Source organism: Aspergillus melleus (genome assembly GCF_016097325.1).
Source record: "Aspergillus melleus strain CBS 546.65 chromosome Unknown contig7, whole genome shotgun sequence".
Taxonomy (NCBI): Eukaryota; Fungi; Ascomycota; class Eurotiomycetes; order Eurotiales; family Aspergillaceae; genus Aspergillus; species Aspergillus melleus.
This window is the reverse complement of record NW_025763376.1, coordinates 2,179,835-2,203,619: the sequence shown is the minus strand read 5'-3', so window position 1 is coordinate 2,203,619 and position 23,785 is coordinate 2,179,835. Positions and strand designations below refer to the sequence as shown.

Genomic DNA, 23,785 nt, shown 5'->3' with positions numbered 1-23,785 from the left:
AATGTCCATACACCGTTCTTCAAAGAAATCCCCGTGGACTGACAGGTCGGGATAACGAGGAAAGCAGCGAGCAACTGCAGCATCTCCGCATGATGGCCGGATCGACAGTTCGCCCTCACGTAACCTGAGCTAGTGATGATCCTATGTCGTCTGACCGGTCGCTATTGCACCGGAAGATCTTCCATGACTTGACTCGTACTGGAGGGGACCTAGTAAAGGACAGAAGTACAGAGGACTCCGACAGAGGCATAGTGCAAGTGCAAGTGAAAGTACCCCCGTGGTACCATTCAGCGATGAACGCTACGCAAAGAGACCTGCGCGGTACCCGTTCGGCAAAGGCCCACCTCCGGACCGTCGAGCCAACCGGATGAGCGTCTTTGCCTCGTCTTTCTCCTCTTTCTTGTCCTTCAGTAAGACTTGGAAGACTAACTGGCTGACTTTCTCTTTCTTGCTTTCATTGTTGTCCATTCTTTCAATTGTTCTCGCCCTTCCTCTCGACTGTGTACCTCCAAGGACAGTAGAACCACCTCTCCCCCAATTAAGGAGTCTGCTTTCTGCTTGGACCACCGACGAGCAGACCTCCTTTCCTTTAGCCGCGGATCGTTTCACATCCTCCTCTCCCTCTCCCTGTCCCTCTCTCTCTCTCTCTCGCTCCCCCTTCTCCTCTTTCTAGCTTGCTTCGCATTTAACGTTCTTTTGTCCTTCCCTTCCCCCTCCCTCCCCTCGTCGATCATCTCGTCATCATTATCTTCATCAGTCGGGTGCACTTGGAACATCAACTCCCGCCTCTCAGCGACCGATCCCGCCCCCCTATTAATCTCCCACTCCTTCGTTATTACGACCAACTTCAACCCTGTGGTGGAATTTGCCTCCCCTCGTTTCGAACGACATTCTCATCCGTCATGGCTCCCAACGACCATCCGCTGCCGGATGACAATACCAAAAATGATGGAGCATCTGCGCCCACCCTCTCGCTGGATTTGCCTCCCCAACTACCTCCGCTCGCCCCGTTCTCATCAGAACCCGCCCAGGACCCGAACCCTCCTGTCCATGTCCAGTCCGAGACCGCTCCTCACGACAACACGATAACTGACGCGACGGATGTGAAACCTGCTGCCGGCAACGAGAGCGTGGAACCGGTCGCTTCTCCCCAAGTCAGCGAACCGAATGCTCTCAGCGAACTGAATGCTCCCCCGACAACCCAAGCTCCCCCGACCACCCAAGCTCCTGCCGAGGAGTCAAACGAACCCAAAACCCCCGAAGTCGCTCACGAGTCAACGTCGCCGGTCTCCGAAACCTCGGCGAAGGAAGACGAAGATTCGGGTCCGTCGTTGTTGATCACACTCCTGTTGATAACCGGGGCCCGGCATCCGTTCAAGATCGATGGAAAATACCTTCGCAAACAGTCCGTCAATGTGGAAAACAACGATCCCTTCGCCATGAGCGTCTACACCCTGAAGGAGCTCATCTGGAAGGGATGGCGACCAGGTATTCATTCCCCTTGCCGGATGTATCGCCCCGCTTGTACTGACGCATGATCATTCAGAATGGGAACCGCGACCGGCTTCGCCCACCTCGATCCGATTAATTTCGTTCGGAAAACTCCTCGACGACAAAGCACCCCTGTCTGGTATGTACTACGGTTCACTGCTCGCGATTTTCGCAGAAAATGGCCTGAGGCTGACCTGCGGATTAGATTCCAAATTCAACCACGACGCTCCCAATGTTGTCCATATGACCGTCAAGCCTCCAGAGGTTATCGAGGACGAAGACACCAAGGGAACCAAGGGACAATATCCGCGCGACCGAGAGGGCAGTCAACGGAGCCCCGGTTGCCGTTGTGTCATTCAATAAGCTGGTACCCTTTGTACCCGTATACCTGGAAGGTTTGGGGGCCCCCGGTCATCAGAATATCGTTGATCGACAGTTCTTTGTCCCCTCGCCATGGCCGCAGCAATGTACTGCAGGCTGGTTGGCTGGCTTACATCACTGGGCCTAAAGAACAACCCCCAAGTCCCATCTTATCTCGCCCATCTTGCTCGTTCTCTATTCTTCTATCCTCGAGTTGCTTGGGCAAAGACTATCATTGTCTGATAGCTTCGATGCAGAATATCTGGCTGGTCAGCTGGACGGCGTTTTTGGAAATTGGCATTTATTCCTTCACTGCCGAGACATCTGCGACATCTTTCCATCCGGAATTTATTTGAACGGCCCCCGTGTACGGCCCTGCATTACCAATTGAGCAGCTTGACGCTTCTCATTCCCGCCTCCCGGTTCATTATATACCCCCTTTTCTATTTCAAATTTTTTTTGCTAATTTCATTGGATTGGTCGGAGTCGTTACCTTTGCTTATTTACTGTAGCATCTCTGGCTTTGCTATCCGATTGACAAATATGACCTGACCTTTCATTTGTTCGTTGTTCGGTTATCCCCACACTTTCCTTGTCTCTTTCTTTTTCTTTCCTTTTGGTCATTCAGGAGTCAAAATTTGGCAGTATGTATGACTCGTTCCACCGGGACTTCTTCTAGCTCGGCCCAATCTCCAGGCGGGTTTGGACCCAGTACCTACCTCACCAACTGATGTGGTGCAACACCTGCGCATTGATTGTGTGCACGTATATAGTCTCTTCTGGCGCTTCTTGTTTATCTATCAATGAAGGAGCTGGCGTGTACAAACAACTTTTCTTTATTTCCTTCAGCAGTAATCCAAACACAAAAAGCCTACGGGAAGAAATCATAACTACTGTAAACGTCATCCCTTCGACTGACAAATTCTTGTGTAACCACAAACCGTCTATTTTCCCTGTTCACCTCCACTATCCAAATTAGGCACTACCTAGTAGGGCCCTGGTCAGCTAGTTGCTTGCCTACTTTATTTACGTCAACACCCTCCCCCTGCTTGGACCCAGGTACCTAAGGTTATCAACTCCCTATAATACGTACGAAAGAAAGAGAGGGAGAGAGAAAGGAAGAACCCTGATAAAATCAGAATCATGTTACAACCACGCCTAGATGGAATCTAACGGCGAATCCGTATGAACAATGGACATCATATTGGAAGTAGACGAACGGACGCAGAATAAAGGTAACAGAAAAGGAAGGAGAGAAGGGTCTCGAATCTAGTCCATCCGCAGTCTCTTCTCCATCTCGTCGTGGAACGTAGGGGGTTCTTTGAATTCGTCGCCTATTGAAGTCGTTAGTTAGTATCGATTCTAATGTCATTTGTCATTATCCCATTGCCATAGAACCCAAAATCCCAAGGAGAACCTCGCATGACAGACATAGAGGCCCCCCCTGAGAAACGGCGAGGCAAACGCAAAGGAAACAGGAAAGAAAGAGAATGGGGGGGAACACACCCTGAAAAACATCCTCCCAACCAATCTCCGCATCCCGACCACCCAAGACCAGAATGTCCTCATGCAGATTCCCCGCCCTAGCACCACCCAGCACAGCAGGCCGGAACGTGCCATCGCGCACTAACTTCAGCTCCATGCCGCGACGCACCGGCTCCGCGATGCCGTAGGCCCGACGCAGCGTCTCCATTTTCATGCTGTCCTGGGTCTGGCGCCAGGCGTGCAGCCGGGCTTCCAGGGGGTGCGAGGACGCCGGGACGCCGGTCTGCGACGACGGGGGGCCTGAGGGCGCCGGCTGGGTGATCTTCTCGCGGAGGGTGTCGGGGAGGCCCGGGGCCGAGGGGGCGCCTTTGGATGGTCGGGGGAGGCAGATGGGGATCTGTTGGCGGGTGGAGGTGTTGGTTGTTGAGGTGGGGTGGTTGGCGGGGGGTGCGATGCGGAGGGACTGTGTTTTTGTGTCAGTTAGAAAGGGAGGTTGGATTGGCGTTGGATGGATGGTTGATGGGAGGTAGATGGTAAATGAGGTAGATAGGTAGGTAGTTAAGATGGGTTAATGGATGGGGATGACATACCATGTTGGCGGTGGTAGTAAATCTAATGGGTATTGAACAAAACGGTGTATCGTAGAAGTAACCAATTTCCCAAGGACAGGAAGGACAGGAAGACGTTCAGCAAGAAAGGTCAAGCTAGAGGGAAGATGAAGCCGAAGGTGGAAAGGAAGCTCTGACATCGACCGCCGCCGATAACCTGCGTAGTCATCAGCTCCGCCAGGCAACTTCGGCCAGCGCGTCCAGCCAGCTCCTCCTCCTCCGGCGCCGCACAGCGACCATCTCCGCCACTCCAGGTCACATGATATCTATCGCAAATTCCCCCGATCAGCGCTTCACCCATCCACCCAATCCTCCAATACCACAACCCTCCGTCCCCTGAGGCCCAATCCTTGAGGCCCAAAACAACCATGCCATCGCTCATCTCCTCCCTCACGCTCCGCACGCTACGGACTCTAGTCCAGCGTCCCTCCGCCATCCCCTTCCCCAGAAAAACCACCACGCCGACCTGCTCGCCGCTCCTCCCGCGCTTCCAACCCGTCCTCCGCACGCCCTCCGCCATCGCCGCCGCCGCGACCCCCGGCTTCCGCCAATTCTCGACCTCCCCTCTCCGCCAGACGACGTATAACCAGGTGCGGCGCGGCTGCCGGAGCGCGCAGCGGGCGCGCCGCTCGCGGTCCCCGGCGCTGAAGGATCGGCCAGAGATGAAGGGTGTGTGTCTAAAGACTGGTATTACGAAGCCGAAGAAGCCGAACTCGGGGGAGCGAAAGACCGCAAGAGTTCGGTTGAGTAATGGGAAGGTTATTACGGCTTATATTCCGGGTCAGGGTGAGTTGTCTATATCTACCCTCTCTTTTCATGCATATGCTTCTTCTCCTATGGCAATACATTCGGGTTCTTAGATGCTCTATGCTTTATTTCTTGACTGGTACCTAATATGGCCTTTTTTTTTCGAATGTCTCTAGGCCACAACGTCCAGCAGCACAGTGTCGTTCTTGTCCGCGGTGGTCGTGCCCAGGATTGTCCCGGTGTGAAATATCACTGCGTCCGAGGTGCTATGGATCTGGTATGTCTCGTCTATATTTCTCTACTCTCTATCTCTTTATGAAGAGGCGCATCCTGCCAGCCAGAATATGTATCTGACCGTCTTTGTGACAGGGTGGTGTTTCCAACCGTTTGACGAGTCGATCGAAATACGGCACCAAGAAGCCCAAGAGCGATTAGATTGGCTAGGGTCGGGATTGTGGTTACACCGGTGCTGCCTAATTACTGATGGGCCTGGTCTTTCAGTCCGTCTGTACCGTGCCTAGGTTAAGAAGACTAAGGTATGAAGTAAGGAGACGAAGACAGGCGCTGTATGTTGTTGGATGAGAGATTCTTGTTTGTTCCTTGCCTTGTACTATTTATCATATCTCTATGTTGGTTTTTGTCCAAACGGATTGTTGTCGTTATCAGAAAACGCCTATGTACATTTATGAAGCATTTCTTTGCGGATGGTTTTCTTTGCTTGCTTGCTTGCTTCCGTCTTTCTTCCCCGATCAATCGCATCACATCACATGACAATAAATGCAGTACTAGAGTAGCTGCTTAAGTGGATATAGCCAGATTGCTTGCCCCGGATATACTGTGCATGTCGAATAAAAGCGGGCAAACGAGCTGTCGAAGAACAGAGAAAAGTAAAAGGAGGGAAAGAAAACTCCAATAATAAAACATGATACATGAACGCCCAGATTTTATACGAAATAAAATTGACAAAAAGTCCGACAGGTAACATAACATGATAGATGTCACTTATCGTTTCAAGAAAGTCTTCGATTTCGAGATCACTTCCGCGGAGACGCGTCTTCCCCCACGGAATACTCGAGCGCGAAGATTACCGCTAATAATGAGGATGATGATACCGACGATGAGAACCGCCAGGATGACCTTCCCGACGACGGCTAGTCAACTCTCATCTTCGTATCCTGCGGGTTTAGTCATGTCGTTGACCTGGAAGAACCGCGACGTGCCTGTGTAACCGAGTCAGTGACAATCGAACTAAAACGGTCAAGTAAGGTGTTACGGTGACTTACAGGAGTAACCCTTCCAATCAAAGTTGTCCTTGGGGTTGCAGTGGCACTTGAGATCCATTCGGAGCTGCTCGCCCGTTGGGCAGTGAGTAAAGGGGATGTGGTAGTAGGCAATCTCGTTGAAGAAGTGGATTTCTTCCTTCTTTAGAAGAAGTCCGGCGGCGATGGAATGCACCGGCGCGTCACCCCATCGTTCGTAGAAGAAGCCACCGTCCCGGTCAAGAGACTCAAAGTAGTCGATGTATTCCTTGGAGCGCAGCCATTCCAAGCTTCCGACTTCGAAGTTCGACCACTGTTGCCGTTATTAGCTAGGCCGGAACCATGTGATATGGAGTAAATGAGGGTGCTTACAAAGTGGCACTTGTTGTAGGTCTTTCCACCATCGTCACTCAAGAAGTCCATCGAGTTTCCATCAACGATGTGCTCGGGGTGGTTACCCATGAACTTCTTAACGCTGTCCCACAGAGTAGGAATGGTATCGTAGTATTCGTAAAGACTGAGCACGAAGCTATACTTCTTGTTGTTCTCCTTCATGAAGCGGAACGGATCAAACGCGATATCGCAGTAGAGTTCGATGCTGGGCTCCACGCGCCAGTAGTACTCATAGTTCATCATCAACGGATGACGGAAGAAGAAGCCTGACTCGTAACGGCACATGTGGCGATAACTCTCCGAGTCTCCGTAGATGATCTTCTTCTCGCCCATCTGCTTCCGGACGTCCTTTGCCTTCTCCTGATCGATCCATTCGGGGTACGACCAGTGCTCGTTCGGGATGACGCCGTAATGCGTGTTGCCGGACACCAGCGCCGTGGTGATTTTCTTGAACTTGTCGTCGAATTCCTTGTCGTTCAGGAACACCCAGTCGTAGTTGTAGTTCCGGTTGAACCGATCCTCGACTTGTCGGATAGATTTGGCGATGTCCCACACGTCGGAGTTACGCGCCAGGGTGACGAACGTCGCATTCACGCGGTTGGCCGCAGGAGCGCCAGCGCTTCCGGAGGCCTGGTCGGAGGGTTGCTTGACGGGGTTCTCGCTGGGAGGGGAGATATTGGATGATACGGAGTCATCCTTGTTGGTGTGAGGTGTCAATTTGGCGCCGATGTTTTCGGGGATGGGAATCGCGCTTCTCGAGATGAAGAAGAAAAATGCCACTCCCTAACGTAAACAAGCGCATCGTGTCAGCAACAAGAAGTCCTTGACCGATAGATTTTGGCTGGCCAACTTACCACGGCTGCCAATAGCAGGTACCTCATGTACCTTGGTCCGGACGACATTGTGTAGAGAACTGCCCAAGACTGTCAAGTCCGGGGAGCCGGAATTCGGATGCCTAGCTGGAAGTCGGAGGGGTTGAATAATTGGAGACGTGTGAAACGAGCGACAGGAGGGAGGCAAGGAGCAGGTCGAGTGTCGACTAAGATCTCCGACCGGTTTTATAGAAATGTGGAGAGAGGCTCTACCCACACGGACGATCCGACAAGTATGCCAGATGGCGCGGACAACAGCGACGGAAGATGATTGTTATGCAGTCAATGCACGAATTTAGGGGCGTAGGGGAGGAATCCGGTCATAAATCGGCCGTGGCAGTCCCCAGTTACATCTGATGGAAAACGATGGAGGTGGAGGGATGGATGAAAGAGAGACAGAAGAACAGGGGAAAGGAAAAGGAAAAGAAAAGCGGCGAAGGCAAAAAAGAAGCCGGACAAGAATAGAATTAACGTCGAGTAAGACGAAATGGGCGGATGGGTCGTTATTGGCCTGGCCACGTACGACGGGCGCGGGTTTCAGCCAGACTGGTGGAAGTGGTGGGTATTTCCATAGTAATTAATTCGAATTAGTGGCACCCTGAGGGAGATTAGCATCTTTTAAGGCTGGCCGTCACCGTGTCTCAGGCTCTCAGTATTACATAATCATATAGTCGCCTGAACGGAGATTGTATACTTCTTACTTCGTCATCAGACCTTATGTACAGAGTACCTCAATAGGAAGTAAACAAAGAGGACCATTATCGCTCCTTGGCTGGACGTTGAATACTACTAATACTACATGAACATCCTTACTGCATTTCGCTCAATAAGTGAAGGAGAGGGCACTTCGGCGGAGAAAGTCTCCGTTGTGATGATAGTCTGACGGAGTTCTTACTCATAGTGATTAAATTTAGATTTCAATCTAGATCTAGGCTCGGAGTTCTCTTCTCTTATTCTCTTTCTTGATCCAAATTCGCCTTGAGCTCTGGCATCTGTTAGCTTCTTTGATACCTTTATCTCTCTCAATCTGCCACATCTACAAGGTCCCTGCCCTTTCGTCTCTCTGATGATGTCTGCCTCGGAAGAACTGGGTGACCCTGAGAGAGCCACACTGATCGCGAAAATCGGTAGCTGTCTTAGAGTAAATAGAATCCCAGTAACCTCATGGTTATTTCTGTGGTTCGCCGATGTTCAGAAGCTTCGAGGGTTAGTCGAGTCATCGGAAAACTCGTACAAAGAGATGGTACAAAATTTCGCGAGACTTCTTATGCTCTTCCACTATCCCTTGGATAATATAATTAAGTCCTGTCAGTTGATACTTGGTCCTTTGCGAAAAGGGGGCGGCTAACTCACTTACTGTACATAGGGCTTTCTAAGAACCAAAGTCCACAAAAGGAACGATCCCGCTCTGAATCCGAAGAATGTCCTTCTCCAAAAACTGATTACAATCAGCATGCCTGTAAAACCCATTGTCGGGAATGCTGTCTTGTACGGGATCGAGGCAGTTGCGTTATCACGAAAAGCCGCGACTTGCTCGATACATGCCATATTTACCCCTGTTCTTTAGAGGACACAGAAGAAGCCAAATACTTTTGGAAAACTCTCGATCTTCTTTTTACGGAGGAAAAAGTCACAGCATGGAAGCTTGCTGTCCCAGGACCTGAATGGATAGAGACTATGCCCAATACTTTGCTCATGACCTTGCCAGCGCGTTGTTTATGGGAGCAGGCAGCGTGTGCACTGAGACCCATCGGAAAGGTATCAGATATCATGATTGTGCAGTTCTTTTGGATGCCTGCTCCTTACACTGAAGAGCACGTTTCTATCAACCGTCGGCCTTCCCTTGAACCCCGCCACAACTCGAGCCACTTTGGAGGGATGTTGGAAAATCCCTCGACGGGGGAGATAATTACAAGTGGAACGGTCTTTAAACTCGAGACATCGGATCCTACAAACTTTCCTTTGCCGTCGCTCGAGTTGCTACAACTGCAATGGATTCTGCACCGTATTGCAGCTCTTCGGGGAGTTACTAACTTGGATAAAGAAGATGGAGAAGAGGAAGAAGAGGAGGAGGAGGAAGAGGAAGAAGAAGAAGAAGAAGACGAAGAAGGCAGCTATAATAACTAGTTCCGGTTAGTTGCTACACTTCCTCTGCTTGCCGTCGATTTGAGTGAGTATAATTTTTGGACATCATTGCTCGCTCATTATTATCCATTCGCTGTTCGCAGTGTAGTATTCAATTTTTACTATATAGAGCCAGGTCATATAGATTGAACAGGCCTCTTCACCCTTCTACAGAATGTGGAAACGCCCACGACTCGCTAGTAATAACATAAACTATTTAGATATTGTGATTAGTGAGTAACCTGAATCCAAGACCTACAGATCGAAATACATCCAAGGGAATGCATCCTCATGTCGATGCCTCAGGCACTAAATGAAAACACCGATTGGTGCCTCAGGCATAAACATAGCCCGCTACACCGCGCTAACCCGGTTGGGCGCCCGGCGGCTAATCCTAAGCGGGTGATATCAGACCCAACCAAGTGGCAGGCCAACTTCATCCCGCACTACCAATTATGCGCTGCTAATTCTCGCCCTCCCCTCCTCCACCTTCCACCCCTCTCCTATCCACCCTTCCCCTCCCGAAGATGTCTTTCTTCGGCTTCGATACCACCCTCCCGAGGGATCGTCCTCCTCCGGGCGAGCAGAGGGGTATTTTCGATACCCCTGACCCGTTTGCCGAAGTCGCTCGCGCAAGAGCTCAAGGGCTTCAGGACGAAGACGATGATGCGTAAGTGCACCTGGCCATCTTCTAGCACGACGATCAAGATTGTACTTGATTGGCACCAACTAGGAACACAAGATCCAATTGACTAATTCACGGCAATCGGTCTTGCAGCATCGATTTTGAGGATACGTACGACGGTCTAGGTGATCGCCTCGACGACGATCAGGATGCCTTCAACGACGATACCTTTGGCGGGGGCCCCGAACCCGGCGCCGTTGGCAAGGACTTCGACTTCTTTGGGAAGACTGCTTTGGTCGCGGATGTCATCGGCGAGGAACAGGTCCGCTACAACCTTCAAATGCCTCCCCCGGCCCCAGTATCAGGGCAGCCTGCCGATATTCCTCCGACGAGCGATGCAGTTCAGCAGCCGAAACGTACGGGATATGAGAAATACAACGACCCCGGCTACATTCCTGACCTGCAGGCCAAATCCAGTGTCTGGGGCGTGCAGAAGAAGCCGGAACCTGCGGGCCCAATTCCTCAACAAGCCAAGAAGATGATGAGCCTGGAAGAGGTCGAGGCGCAGCTGCGTCATCCTTCCATGCCCGCTCAACTGCCCGTATCGCTGCCGCAATCGATGCCTGAGCCATCTCATCCTCTGCAGCAGCTTCAGCATATGCCTGGCGTCCCCGAAGGATTTCCCCACCTGCCCCCGGAGTTCATCCAAGCGCAATTTGCCAAGGGTATCCCGCCAGCGCAACTCATGCATCACCCCGCCATGGTTCCGGAACCGTTCCCTCTTCCAGGACACGCGCCGAACATTCCCTTACATCTTCTACAAAATGCGAACATTCCCCCTCAGCACATGGGGGCCCCTCCGCCTCCCCAGCGCCAAGCGATCCCTCCGCGGGGACAGCGACCTCAACAGCAGCAAATGCCTTCCCAGGCTGCTCGTGGAGCTGCTAACAACTCCCTGCCTCTGATTACCAACCCCCAACAATTGATGCATCTGACGGAAGAGCAACGGATAGCTTATTTGATGGAAGATGCCAAACGCGCCAAACGCAATCATAAGATCTTCCTTCTATCTCGGGGCAACGGCTTGATGACGCCACAAGACAAGAACTTTATCACCCGGATTCAGCTGCAGCAGTTGGTGGCCGCGGCTGGAAACGTTGCCGACTCGGATTCGGAAGCTATCTTGGCAGAGGATTTCTACTACCAAGTCTACAGCCAGATCCGTGGTGCTCCCCGACAGCATCCTCACCAGCCTCTCGGCCATTTTGCGCAAACCTACCTTCTCCAGACAGGAAACCGTCTAGGTGGCCATGGATCCAGGAGACAAGCCCAGAGCGCGGACAACCACATGCAAAGGATGCAGCAGCAGGTGCAGCGTGCAGTCGAGGCTGCCAAGGCCAAGCCGAAAAATAAGCAGCTAATTATTGAGGGAAGTTTGGGCAAGATTTCCTTCAGTAATGCCAAGACGCCGAAACCCATGCTCAACCTCAAGCGCCCGGAGAGTTCCGATGGAGCAAAGGTGACCAAGAAGCCTCACACCGATCTGAGTGTCAGTGACCGAAAGTCTATTCTCACCAACATTGAGGGCGTCTACAGCACACTGATGGAGTTGGAGGACATGGAGCGCACAATGCCGCCCCCGCCGGATGAGAATGACCCTGAAGCTATCCAAGAGCACCTAGAATGGCGGCAGAAGGTCCGCTCGCTGAACCAAAAGCTGTGGCAACAGCTCAAGGTCATGGAGCCTATTGTCCCCAACACCAATACCCCTCATCCCTTCATCGCTTTCCTTTCGTACCCCAAGGGCAAGAAGGCCATCCCGCGTATCTTCCGACATATCGATCAGGAGCAGAGAGTTACGATCCTCACCATGATTGTTGTCCATCTAGATACCTTGGATGTTGTTCAGCGCGCACAGCCTGTGCCCGGCGAGACGCAGCCTTCCTTGGCCGTTCGGGAGGCTATTGACCTCTTCTCCCAGGCCGTTATGCCTAGCCTGCTCGGCTACGTCAATGAGGCCCCCTTCAACATCATCATTGGACTCTTGGGACTTGTCATCGCGCAGACGCATGTGCACCTGGTTGCTAGAACCCGTATTGGACTGGGCATTCTCACGATGCTACTCAGCCGAGCAGAGATTGTCAAGGAAGCCGGACAGGCTTCGGAACGGGACTGGCAGCAGTGGGTGGAGAAGTTTAATGTGCTATTCGACACTTTGGAGCCGACTTTTGGCGATATCTTCCCCGGATCGATCAATACCGGCGATGACATGTATGTTTGGCAGTTCTTGGCTGCTGTTGGTATTGGAGCTAGTCCAGACCAGCAGCAGCGCTTGGTCATTGCTGTGAAGTAAGTGAAACACTAGCACTCGTTTGAAAAACTGTACTGACCACCTTTTAGGGACCGTGTGATGGAGACTGTGACATACAGCAAGACACTCCCCGTGGATATGGGTGCTCAGCGACTTGGAAACGTCAACCTGTTCATGCGTGCTATCGGCCTTGACGTTGAACTGCTTGGTTAGAAGCGAACAGGTTTACATTGTCCTACAGTCAGCTTCTGGTCATTTGAGGGACCCGACAGGTTCCAGCCTCATTATTTTTGCCCTGAGGCTGCCGGATTCCACGCATCTAGTCGGGTGATGTCTAGACCAGCTCCTTAGGGAGGTATGAGTTTTGAAGGTTTAGTGACCTTTGCATTTGCAGGAAATTTCCGCATGAGTTCTGAAAAAGAGGCACTAGTCAGAAAGTTTGAGAGAGCGAAGTGGCCACTCTGTTATGATTTGAGATTTAAAGGCCTGGAAGAGATGACAATATGCCGAAGGTTGATGACTTTGAAGCAACCATGTTACAATATCACGTGACCCCATCGCGTACCGGACACATCCAGAAAAGGATACTCCGTGACACGGGGATATCAACCTGAATGTTATTTACGTTATGTTTATTCAAACCCTTGTTTAATCTCTAGCTTTCATTCATCATTCAAACGAACTTGTACATCTTGTGGTACTGTACATCATTGAGCCAGGTCTAACCATCACTTAGTGGGGAATCCCATATTCACCAGAGTATCTCCGCTCCTCAGACCGGATGATAGAGTAGCAAAAATCTTATGAATAAAGGATATAACAAAGCATTCACATGATCAGAGGGAAAGCCATCCGCCTGACCACAAACTACCGGAAGCTGCCCTATGATGCCATGTCGGACAAAAAAATCAGCTCAACAAAGATGCCATCCCCTGAAGACGGCATCTTCCGGTATATACTCCAGGGATCAGGCTATAAATACCCTGGCGTAAATGCACACCAGAAGTACCTCTTCTCTCCATCACCCACGAACAACTCTACAAACGGAGGTCAATGCAGCTAGTAACTACCAAATCTTTCTTATTTTGCAAGATCCAGTAAGCTACTCCTGACCCCCAATCCCTGAGCTGACTCTACACCGAAAAAGCCACCAGGCAAAGTGAAATCATACACACACTCAGAATCAAGATGTCAGAGACTGACTCAGACTTTTTCACAATGGCCAGTCCAGAGAGCTCGGGGGGCTCGGAGTTCTCCTACTCCCCCTACACGGACTTCACGCCGGGGCCGCCCGAGAAGACGAGCTACAAGTACACCAGCTCGTTGACGCGACGGCTCCGGCTCATTGAGCAACACAAGGCCTTCCAGCGCGCTCTCTACGAAGAGCGCAAGAACAAAGGGCCTGTTCGGATCAGGCCCCGGAAGAAGCCTAAGATCGTATCCAATGTGGCCAACGCCATGAAGGACGAGAAATACGTCGCTCCTGATCCAGCCACCCTCGAGCGGCTCATCATGAAGCCGTCTAATGCGAAGACTTGCGCAGACAATCAGGCCCCGGAGGCTGATCGCGAGCTTCAAAGCCTACATCGGCGCCGGCAGCTAGAGAGCGCCGGGCTGATGCTGGACCCTGGCAACGAGCTCAAAATCAACCTGTACGTTGATTTCAAGAAGAGCTTGTGCAAGAACCTAAACGACACGCAGGAACTACTGTACTGCGCATGGGGGGCGCTGATTGTGCGCAGCGAGAAGCGCGAGTATGCCAACCCCGCGGGCAAACCGCCCCAGGGTATGGTGAGAGTGGGCCTGACCGTTGAGACAGAGTCCATACATCCCGAGGATGTGTTCAACGATGCGATCGAGGCTACTCAATACCTGTTCAGAACTCGCAAGTTCAAAGACATGGATTACCCGATCGGGTATGGGAATGTCACGCTGAACCTGGTTCATTATGGGCACGCTCCCAATGGCGCATTGCCATCATCTGTGGGAGTCGGTGTCCTCTTGCACGAACTATAGACGTTTGCTCGTTGTTTGTTATTATTTATACTCTCGGCTTTTGGTTGCGACTTTGTTTATTTGCTTTTTTGCATCCTTTTCTTATTACTTCTCTTTTGGTATTTTGGATTATATACTATTTTTGTTTGAAGTTTTTACTTTTTTTCATCCTTGCATAGCGTCTAATTACCCTTATGCGTCTTCTGCATTTTCTTACATCTGTTTTTCTATCCTATTTTCCCCTCATTATATTCTTGTTTCCACTTCTCTTTGGTTTTTGCTATACTCATTGTTTTTGTTAGCGTGTAATACCCATTTGTAACATTATCGGCACGACCACAAGAGAAGGAAAGTGTGTTTCTGCGATTGGACGAACTATAGTTCTTCTACATCTCAATTCTCAATTGTTATGTGTATCTATAGTATAGGTTTATCCACGGATCATACGCTAGGTAATTCCGATTACTATCGCTACTCTAGTTTCATGTATTCAGTGCTAATGGCAGGCCTATACGTGTCATGGTTGATAACACTCACTTGCTAAAGGAACACCATGATATTGAGTGTAAGTGTTCTTGAATAAATTCTATTATGTACAAGTTCGAGGTAGGCTATTGTATGAAAAACACGTATTGAACACAATCTTCCTATGATCAATGTAAAAGAGGAAGACGATCCACATCTCCTTTGATTATCCTCCATTGAGGAATTAGATTATCGACTAGACGTATTCGAAGTTCCGTTGACTTGATGCGGAGAAGATGATTGAGTGTCAGTCGAAGACACAGATGCTGTATTCGACGCAGGAAGATGAGGCTGATGGTGAAGACTACACAATTAGCATATCTCCGTCCTTTATACCGATAGTAGTCACACTCACTGTAGAAGCTTCTTCGAAACAAAATAAAGACAAGACCCCATGACCACGACCTTCGCAAGCCCTCCGAAACCCCGAGGCCCAAGACCTCTGGGATGAATGCGTCGCTGATAACGAGAGTAGCTGAGAGAGGAGGTAGGAGCGCGCATAGTGAGTAAGTTATTCAGTTAAATTTATTCAACAATGGATGATAGTACCTGGTAGCTAAGCCAGGTAGCTGTATTTGTATGTACTACAGCATGGCGGTTTACCTCCGATCTCTGAGCCCTTAACACCGAGAAAAGGCCGAAGTTCGGTTTACTAGATCCCAGTTCTCGGCTTTATCACGCTCCCAAAACCGAACTCATTCGGCCTCGGCCTACTTTCTCGGGGTTTCTCTATTTATTATCCCGAAGGACAACAACCATACCATTTTATCTTCTGCATCCATCAATATACCGAATTCATCGGCTTCGGCCTAAAGCACTCTCACTCAAGCATTCACTAAGCAGCAGACAAACGCCGCTACCACCTGCTTAACAGCAATGACCGAACCTGACCGGCGTAAACGCCGCCGTCTAGCCAAGTCCTGCGAGCAATGCCGACACCGCAAAGTCCGCTGCGATCGTACTGCGCCTTGCGGTCCTTGTACGCGTGCACGGGGCTCATTGAGCTGCTCGTATCGCAATACCGCTGCTACTGCTGCTGTTACTACTGCCCCTGCTGCTACTGCATCTCTATCGCCTATTCGGACATCACGTCCGCATGGGCCTGGAAATCATCCCACACCGAGCTCTAATGCCGATGTGGAAATTGGGTCATCGCGGGAGAGCTCGCAGGGAGCTGGGTCTCCGGGTGTAAATACTGAGGGTTCATCGATCAGTGAAATTCGGGTTCGTTTGCAGCGCCTGGAAGATCTGGTCTCGCGTCAGGGAGATACTTCGGCGTCGGATCGGGATGGAACGTTGCAGGAGCTAAGTAGTCGTCTTCAAGGGATCGAAGAGCGGTTGTCTAAGGGCTCGTTGTCTGAGAAGGTGCAGGGAGGCGAAAAGGATGGACTATGTATTGATGCTGTGCATCCGCGTCTACATGCTTCGTCTAGTAAGATGAAGCTGCTGGGACCGAGTCACTACTCAAACACTATTGATAAGGTAACATCCGTTTCATCTAGTGAGTGTTTGACTAACTGATGCACAGCTCCAAATCAACCATGTCATACAATCTCAGGAGCCAGACTCTGCATTTCAAACCCTTAAAACCGACCTGATGACCCGCATCAAAGAATGTCGCGGAATTCGACACGCCGTTAAAGCACGGCAATCTTTCCAGCCTAACGAGCCAGTCCCAGACGTGCAGACGAGTATCCCAACACGTCAGATCTGCGATGAACTGGTTGACGGCTATCTGCGCACCTTCGAACCCATCTATCGCATCCTGCATCTCCCGTCCTTCTGGCGCGAATACCACCACTTCTGGGCCCGGCGCTCTTCCTCATCACCTACTACCTCTACTGCCTTCCTCATGAAACTCGTCCTCATCCTGGCCATCGGTACTGTCTTTCATCCGCAGCGTGGAAAGTCCGGCACCGACCACGACGTTCATATCATACAGACCTGGACCCATGCCGCGCAGTGGTGGCTAATTGGGCCGTCGGAGAAAGTCACCCTAGGGCTTGACGGAATCCAGGTCTTCTGTCTGTTACTCATCGCGCGACAGATCAACGCCATGGGCGCCTCGCCGTGGCTCTCGGCAGGCTCGCTTATGCAGAGAGCCATGACGATGGGACTTCATCTAGACTCGAGGCACTTTCCAGCCCTATCGGTCTTTCAATCCGAGATGCGGGCTCGTCTGTGGGCAACGATACTCGAACTTGCGGTCCAGGCTTCAATGGACTCATCTATTCAGCCCCTTCTCATCCCAGATTTTGATACACAGCCACCGTCGAACTTGAACGATGTCGATTTCGACCCGGACCCGAATTCCTCATCTTCTCCTCCGGTCCCAGCGAGACCGACCGCCGAGATGACGGACACATCGATCCAACGCCTCCTCCACCAGACCTTTCCACTTCGTGCAAAAATTATCCAAGCCCTCACCAACCGATCCGCCCTCTCCTACACGCAGACCATTCATCTCGGAACGCAACTCCAAGCCGCATATCGCAACATCACAACCTTCTTCGCCTCCACAATCAACACCCCTTCAGCAACAGAGAACTCCACCCCCAAGAATAACACAACCCGCCATCTCCACCCCGCCCCCTTCCACAAAACCTACCTCGACATGACTCTCCGCCGCTGGCTCCTCATCCTCCACACCCCATTCATGCTACAGTCCCCCAAGAACCCACAGTTCTACTTCTCGCGCAAGGTTTGCCTCAACACAGCGATGACAATAGCTCGCTACGCTCAACCCCTTAACCTCCCTTCTCCTCCTGAGGACGACCTCTCCCGGTTGTTGATCACTGGCCGAAGTTGCCTGAAGGGACCACTAAGTTTAGATATCATTTCCATACTAGGGCTAGAAGTCACATGGCAGATTGAGGAGACTGCGGATGACACGGGGGATATGACGATGACAAGTATGGACGAGTTTGCGGCTTCATCACGAGCCCCGATTCTGAATGCTATGCGACATATCCTGGCTCAGCTGTTCCAGGTCATCGGGCTGGGAACGCCTAGTTCGAAGCGGTACAATCTGCTGGCGGCGATACTGGGACAGATTCGGGCGATGGAGACAGGGGACTGTGTGAAGAGGGTGGTTTATGAGACTGTGAAAGAGAGTCTGGGCGAGTCGTTTTCTTTGTTGCAAGAGAAGGCCGCGCGGGGATTGTGTTTGAATGGGGAGGGTCAAGGCCTATTTGTTCAGGGGCTGGGGCTGAGTGGTTTGGACTTCGATTTGGTATGTTTTCCTTCACTGTCTCCCCTCTCTCTTTATCTACCTTCCTCAAGCAACGAACCCCCTGCCACTACCTTCATATATCTGGATCTAACCCGTTACCCGCAGCATCATCCAGACCTAGAATCCACCGACCTCGACCTTGACCTTGACATCCCCAGTATCCTAGGGCTCTCCGACTGGCTAGATCTCGATATGAACATCCCTCCGCCTCATATATAGCCTTGTGAGCGAGGAAAGAGACGAGGAGGCACCGGGACTCAGCACCCTGTTAGAAGGGCTCGAACTAGACGAGAAAGACGATGGTTACATGGAACTTTAGCGGAGGATCAGGGTCATTGTAGAAATTCCAGGTATCGGTATGACTTCCGACTAGACCAAAAAGTTCAGCTGGCTGATTCAGTTGTGTTTGGTATTGCTTTTGGATTTATATTCGTCTACACTTCAAATGAAATGCATTCAACCTTGTATTGACCGCTGCCTTCCGAATTCAGTTCCTGCCGAAACGGGGCCTGGCAAGCGCCTTCTAGACTGGGAAAGGACGTGACATTTCAACTCCTTGGTTCACCTTCAGTTTCCTTTCTTTCTCCTCACCACCATCAATTCTCATTAACACCACTATCACCATATCGCTTGACTCAAATATTCTCAGTATTTACTACTTCTCACGATCGTTCCTTCAGCCTTATCCAGCTGAATACGATTCGTTACTTATCATTCATCAACAATCATCAACTTCCTCGAAAGAATGTCTATTGCCTCCTCCATAAACCCGTTCTACGGCCGACTTGACGGCGAAGAAGACCCGGAAGAATACCTAGACGATATCAGCTACGCCCTCTCGAAGAACGGCGATGAGCAAGAGGCATCAAATCGGGACCGCTGCATCCTCTTCCGACAAAACCTTCGAGGAAATGCCAGAACTTGGTATAACTATCTGTTCCCCCAGCAGAAGAACGATTGGGATGCCCTCCAGAGGCTGTTCAGGGCCCACTACGGGATCAACGATATCGATAAGCAATTTCGGCAGCAGATAGCCATCAGGCAGATCCTTCTGTTGAGGCAGGACCCGGATGAGTCGATGGATCAATACTTGCAGAGGGGCGCAGAACTGGAGGCTCGGGTTTTGGGGACTGACGTTTGGCCGACAATGGGGACCTGATTTGCCAGAGGGCTTCATGGTGATGATACACGTCGCTGGGTTTTGAGGGAGCTCGCCGACGGCGATGAATACACTTTTAAGCGGGCCGTGAACGTGATCATGTCCATGTACGGAAATCTGGGAGATGCTTGATCCTTTCTTTTGTCAGCTTGTCAGCTTGTCAGGCCGGTACAACGACATGAAATCAACAGACTGAACGTCACAAACCTTGTTAATCTTGTGTTTTACGAGCATTCCTTTCCTGCCGCCTAATTTGCCGTTTAGTGTATGTAGGAGATAGCAAATCAACCAGCAATCCAGGAACGCACCGAGGAAATAGATAAGCTTACTTTCACGTGGCAAAGACAGCTCGATTACTTCTAAGGACGGGCCGCCTGACAAGCTCCGGAGACCTGACTTCGCAGAATAATATAGTTATCACGTCGTATCTTCCCAGAGGCGCCAGCTAGTCTGATTGATGAATGTCAAATTGGAGTGAATTGGATCTGATGGATTATGTTATTCTAAAACATGCAATATGCTCGTCGTTATGTCATCCTATCGTTAAATGGAAAGTGAAAGGTGTGCCCGAAGGCACAAAGAGAGCAGATCGAGCTGGGATCTGCGCCGAGCCGGCGATAGGTAAGTTGAAACCAGGTCCGTCAGGCATGCATATCATTCTGCGTTGCGAGAAATATGCCCTGGCTTTTATCGTTGTGTTCCTCGGGGATATCCTTCGAAAGGGATTCATACCCAGCCAGAGTACTGGTCCAACGATTCATTCTTCACTCCGGCGGACCCGTGACGCACACCCAAGAGACGCACTTGGCCGATCTTACCACCAAAGTCGTCTTCCACCTTACTCTCCCAGGTCTCGAAGAGATCGTTCAATCGGTGGATCACTTCGGGGTCGTCTCGGATCAGGAGGGTGATGGCATCGTATCCACCAGCGCCAGGGACCACGCCGCCGACGACCCCCTCGATCTCGGAGATGGCGTCCAGCAGCTCGGTCTGCACTTTGGGCTCGATCGGCACGCCCGTTTTCCGGGTCATGCTGCGGATGTGATTGCGCGAGCGCTGGATCAGGCTGCGGACGTCACTGTAGTCAGTGGCCCTTTCATGGTTCGGGTTTTGCGCGAGCTGCTTCAGCTCGAGACACAGTCTCTCGTTGTTGGATTGCAGGGCCGCCCAGAGCAGATCGGCTTCTTGCTGGTTCTGCTTGCGCCATTCAAGCACCTTCTTGACCATGGATGGGGTTTGAGAGCCGCATTCGACATCACATAGAACCATCTGCATGCCGCGGGGCAACTGCATGCCGAAATCCAGACATTCCGTATCCCAGGGGTGTTGGGGGTTGACGTCTTCGACGATTGCGAACAGTCGCTCCTCGAATCCGGGAGTTCCGACATCGCCCACGGACTCTAAGATACTGGGGGAGAATCGCCGGTAGAGACAAGAGCCGTAAATCGCGGCGGCAACGTCGAAACCGGATCCCACCTTTCCTTGAGCCGCACAGTGGGCTGCTTGCGCCAGGTTATGCAGTTTGTCGCGAGCGGCACCGAGGTCATCAGGCTGCATTGTTCGATGAATGACCAGTGCAGATACGAGAGATGTAACCAAGGCCGCAGAGGAGCCAAGACCCGTCTTGTGCGCCTCGTGCAGGGGCACGCCGAAGTTCACAAATCGCCCCGCATATTGTAGCTCGGACGCCTTGGAGAAAGCGGTCTCAGAGTAGTAGTCATTATCCGCGAGAATGGTGATTGACAACGATCCAAAGTCCTTGGAGTCGGCGACGTAACTGATGTAGGTCAACGCGTAGTTGAGGGAGGTCTCGACGAACGGGTTGTGACGTCTAGCGATGTTAGTTTTTGACCTTGGGCATGAGAACAGTATGAAGTCTTACCCATCATTCCTTTGGACGACTTTGATACCGCCGCCGTTCTCGCAACGCTGGATGCCATACTCCCACAACGCATCTATGAACTGCGGCGAGCGCACCACGACAATATCTTCGCTGTCCTTCTCGTCCACAGCACTGCCCTCCTCGACGGCTCCAGTCGGCGCGCCTTCTCCGGACTTCCCTGACTCGGACGGTCCTCTGCGGTGGCCACGTCTCAGTTGTTGCACCACGATATGGATCCTTGCGTCGAGCGCAAAGACTGTGCCCGTGTAGTTGCGGTCGAGAACGAGGTAGCCACCAGTGAGTAGAACCTTGCCCGGGGCGGACAAGGCGGTGACAGCAGGAGGAAGTGCAGACATTGGACTGATTGTCTGGTCGGGAATAGATTGATCTATCGAGGGAGAATGTCGCAAATGCGTGTAGTTATGTTCGGGCAGTTAGAAACTGGGAGTAAACAAACGGTCAGCAAGCACGGCGTGAGGAAGAGTGTTATGCAAAACCGAATTCCCAGGAAGCAAAACCCACTATGTGAGAGAATCAAGAGGTGAAAAAAAGGAGGTTAAATGCCTAATGACATCGGAGGGTGGAATCGTGTTGATCTTCAGGTCGGACTGGAAATTTTGGGGGGATCTCCAGGAACCCCGCCTAGATAAGGGGGGTATCGCAACGGTGAATGCAAAGGAACCACGACGCGCGTTCAGCAAGGAACCATGGGGCTGCGGGGGTATCAATGCCCCTCAAATTTGTATTATGACAAGGGTCTATCAAAGACTTTGCCCCAGGGTTGTTCAAAAGACAAGAGAATTGCCGACTGAGGAACGCCCATGTTTACATTGTTTGCTCTCTCTGTGGCTGGAGCTCTTCAGTGGCTGACGGTGTGGCTGTGATGCTAGCTGAAATAGGTATGGTCTGTTTGTCAGGTGTCTTGCATAATGTTGATTTGTCAGTTGTGCATCCAATTGATGCACATCTTATACTTTACTTCCTTGCTTCCACATACTCCTTGTCTCTAGAACTGGAAGGATGTAGAGTTCGTGAGCACTATTTCAAATATTGAAGCGAAGTCATTATAGAGCATCTCATCTAACCCACAATATGTATTCATCTGGGCGGGGATCACGATGCCCTGCTCAGGAAGATCATACAGTGTGCTGGGTATAGCCATGGGCTGTGCATCAACAGAGACATAACAACTGACTATTAACAGTGGATCTAAGGATAAATCAACAAGATTCCCTCGCACTGCATATCGGCAACTTTTCATCGTCTGGTCAAATAATTAAGCAGTATCCAGATGTTCAGGCTGACCTGGTTACAAATGGCTATTATTGGTACAATCTCTTCAGCAATTTCACAAAGCTTCGACAATCCCTTCTAGCATGAACGAGCCTACCAGTCTCCCTAGATCATCAGAATCAATTAAACGTTCAAATCAACTCGCACCAGAAGATGGATCCCAAACGCGAACAACCAACTTCCCTTTAGCATGTCCGCTAATAAGCACCTCGTACGCCTGCACTACATATCAGTTTCTTTTCTAACCTCAACAAGTGAAGGAACATACCTGAATAGCATCCTCAAAATCCCACTCTCCTCCAATAAACGTTTTCAGATTCCCTTCCTCCGCCAACCCTCTCAACCGCTCCAATTTCTCAACGTCCACAATCGACGTAACCTGCCTATACTCTCTCGCTACACCACCCAGCCACCTCGGCAAATGCTGATTAAGAGCCATATCCTTCAACACACGGCACATAGCGCGGAAGGTGTATGACTTCAACGCCGGCCCGACAGACGTATATGCATGGCCGGGGCCAGGTTTCAAGAACCCCGGTGCAGAATGCCACAGGGGCTGAGATCCGTGCGCATCAATGATCGCATCGAATGCGTTGTCTCCATGGAAGTTGGACGATAGAATTGCTTCCAGGCTGGTCCCGTCGTCTGTCGCGTGATAGTCTATCACCTCGTCACATCCTAGTCCCCGAGCCAGCTGCGCGGATCTCCTAGAGCAGATCCCTACGATGTAGTGGTCCCCCTGTGTCTTGACCAACTGGGCCACGAAGTGTCCGATTCCTCCACACGGAGAATTCAGAAGCAGTTTCTCGTCTGGCTGGAGTCGCGCGGCGTCTAGAAGGGTGAGAGCCGTTGAGCCCGAAACAGGCAGTCCGGCGGCTTCGGCGAACGAGACATTTTCAGGTTTCCGAGCTACAGAGGCCATCTCGACGACGACGTACTCAGCCAGGACTCCACATCCTTTGAGGTGTTTGGAGACGGGGAGGGAGCCGAAGATGGCGGAGCCTGGGGGAAAGTAGCGAGTGTTAATCGAGGACGCGATCTCGGGGACTTTCTTGCCGACTGATACTACGATTCCGGAGAAATCTGTCTCGCAGATAGTTGAAGATGGTCGGAAGAGAGATGGGATTAGATTCATCATGATTACTGTGCCAGGGTGAATGGAGACATGGCATACGCGGACTAAGAGCGAGGTTTCGGTGCGGAAGGTTGGTAGAGGAAGGTCTTGGGATAGTTGCAGTGTTGATTGTGGAGGTCCTGAATGGCTGAATGTCCATGCTTTCATCGTTCGAGGGAGCTGATCTGGTGTGTTTTCTGACATGATGAGAAGGGGATGTACTGTGGTTGATAGATGGGTGGTGACGTTTTGTGATGGCGTTGGTAGAGTAAGACAGCTTACTCTCTTTATATGCCGTCGAAGCTTCTAA

The 23,785-nt window shown here is 51.2% G+C and overlaps 11 protein-coding genes across 11 annotated transcripts; 7 read left to right on the top strand and 4 right to left on the bottom strand.

The window, feature by feature from the left end:
• Positions 1 to 902: 902 nt before the first annotated feature.
• Positions 903 to 1,854, top strand: LDX57_011697 (uncharacterized protein; the record flags this gene model as incomplete). Its single annotated transcript, XM_046093440.1, has 3 exons — positions 903 to 1,488; positions 1,547 to 1,630; positions 1,697 to 1,854. The coding sequence occupies 3 exons, from the start codon at positions 903 to 905 to the stop codon at positions 1,852 to 1,854; spliced, it is 828 nt and encodes a 275-aa protein (XP_045949418.1).
• Positions 1,855 to 3,120: 1,266 nt separating this feature from the next.
• LDX57_011696 (proteasome maturation protein) lies at positions 3,121 to 3,929 on the bottom strand (the record flags this gene model as incomplete). The annotated part of the gene is made up of 3 exons (XM_046093439.1): positions 3,121 to 3,185; positions 3,358 to 3,799; positions 3,927 to 3,929. The coding sequence occupies 3 exons, from the start codon at positions 3,927 to 3,929 to the stop codon at positions 3,121 to 3,123; spliced, it is 510 nt and encodes a 169-aa protein (XP_045949417.1).
• Positions 3,930 to 4,312: 383 nt separating this feature from the next.
• LDX57_011695 (mitochondrial 37S ribosomal protein uS12m) lies at positions 4,313 to 5,126 on the top strand (the record flags this gene model as incomplete). Its single annotated transcript, XM_046093438.1, has 3 exons — positions 4,313 to 4,730; positions 4,868 to 4,968; positions 5,061 to 5,126. The coding sequence occupies 3 exons, from the start codon at positions 4,313 to 4,315 to the stop codon at positions 5,124 to 5,126; spliced, it is 585 nt and encodes a 194-aa protein (XP_045949416.1).
• A 720-nt stretch (positions 5,127 to 5,846) lies between these two features.
• Positions 5,847 to 7,245, bottom strand: KRE2 (glycosyltransferase family 15 protein; the record flags this gene model as incomplete). The annotated part of the gene is made up of 4 exons (XM_046093437.1): positions 5,847 to 5,911; positions 5,975 to 6,263; positions 6,323 to 7,126; positions 7,198 to 7,245. 4 exons carry the CDS (start codon positions 7,243 to 7,245, stop codon positions 5,847 to 5,849), a joined length of 1,206 nt encoding a protein of 401 aa, XP_045949415.1.
• Positions 7,246 to 8,985: 1,740 nt separating this feature from the next.
• LDX57_011693 (uncharacterized protein) lies at positions 8,986 to 9,342 on the top strand (the record flags this gene model as incomplete). The annotated part of the gene is made up of 1 exon (XM_046093436.1): positions 8,986 to 9,342. One exon carries the CDS (start codon positions 8,986 to 8,988, stop codon positions 9,340 to 9,342), a length of 357 nt encoding a protein of 118 aa, XP_045949414.1.
• A 524-nt stretch (positions 9,343 to 9,866) lies between these two features.
• Positions 9,867 to 12,488, top strand: PAT1 (deadenylation-dependent mRNA-decapping factor PAT1; the record flags this gene model as incomplete). Its single annotated transcript, XM_046093435.1, has 3 exons — positions 9,867 to 10,009; positions 10,118 to 12,313; positions 12,365 to 12,488. The coding sequence occupies 3 exons, from the start codon at positions 9,867 to 9,869 to the stop codon at positions 12,486 to 12,488; spliced, it is 2,463 nt and encodes an 820-aa protein (XP_045949413.1).
• A 975-nt stretch (positions 12,489 to 13,463) lies between these two features.
• Positions 13,464 to 14,291, top strand: LDX57_011691 (uncharacterized protein; the record flags this gene model as incomplete). The annotated part of the gene is made up of 1 exon (XM_046093434.1): positions 13,464 to 14,291. One exon carries the CDS (start codon positions 13,464 to 13,466, stop codon positions 14,289 to 14,291), a length of 828 nt encoding a protein of 275 aa, XP_045949412.1.
• A 1,380-nt stretch (positions 14,292 to 15,671) lies between these two features.
• LDX57_011690 (uncharacterized protein) lies at positions 15,672 to 18,246 on the top strand (the record flags this gene model as incomplete). Its single annotated transcript, XM_046093433.1, has 2 exons — positions 15,672 to 16,277; positions 16,324 to 18,246. 2 exons carry the CDS (start codon positions 15,672 to 15,674, stop codon positions 18,244 to 18,246), a joined length of 2,529 nt encoding a protein of 842 aa, XP_045949411.1.
• Positions 18,247 to 18,772: 526 nt separating this feature from the next.
• LDX57_011689 (uncharacterized protein) lies at positions 18,773 to 19,186 on the top strand (the record flags this gene model as incomplete). Its single annotated transcript, XM_046093432.1, has 1 exon — positions 18,773 to 19,186. The coding sequence occupies one exon, from the start codon at positions 18,773 to 18,775 to the stop codon at positions 19,184 to 19,186; it is 414 nt and encodes a 137-aa protein (XP_045949410.1).
• Positions 19,187 to 19,912: 726 nt separating this feature from the next.
• On the bottom strand, positions 19,913 to 21,424 carry erg8 (phosphomevalonate kinase; the record flags this gene model as incomplete). The annotated part of the gene is made up of 2 exons (XM_046093431.1): positions 19,913 to 21,017; positions 21,069 to 21,424. The coding sequence occupies 2 exons, from the start codon at positions 21,422 to 21,424 to the stop codon at positions 19,913 to 19,915; spliced, it is 1,461 nt and encodes a 486-aa protein (XP_045949409.1).
• A 1,184-nt stretch (positions 21,425 to 22,608) lies between these two features.
• Positions 22,609 to 23,499, bottom strand: LDX57_011687 (NAD(P)-dependent alcohol dehydrogenase; the record flags this gene model as incomplete). Its single annotated transcript, XM_046093430.1, has 1 exon — positions 22,609 to 23,499. The coding sequence occupies one exon, from the start codon at positions 23,497 to 23,499 to the stop codon at positions 22,609 to 22,611; it is 891 nt and encodes a 296-aa protein (XP_045949408.1).
• Between the last annotated feature and the right edge of the window lie 286 nt (positions 23,500 to 23,785).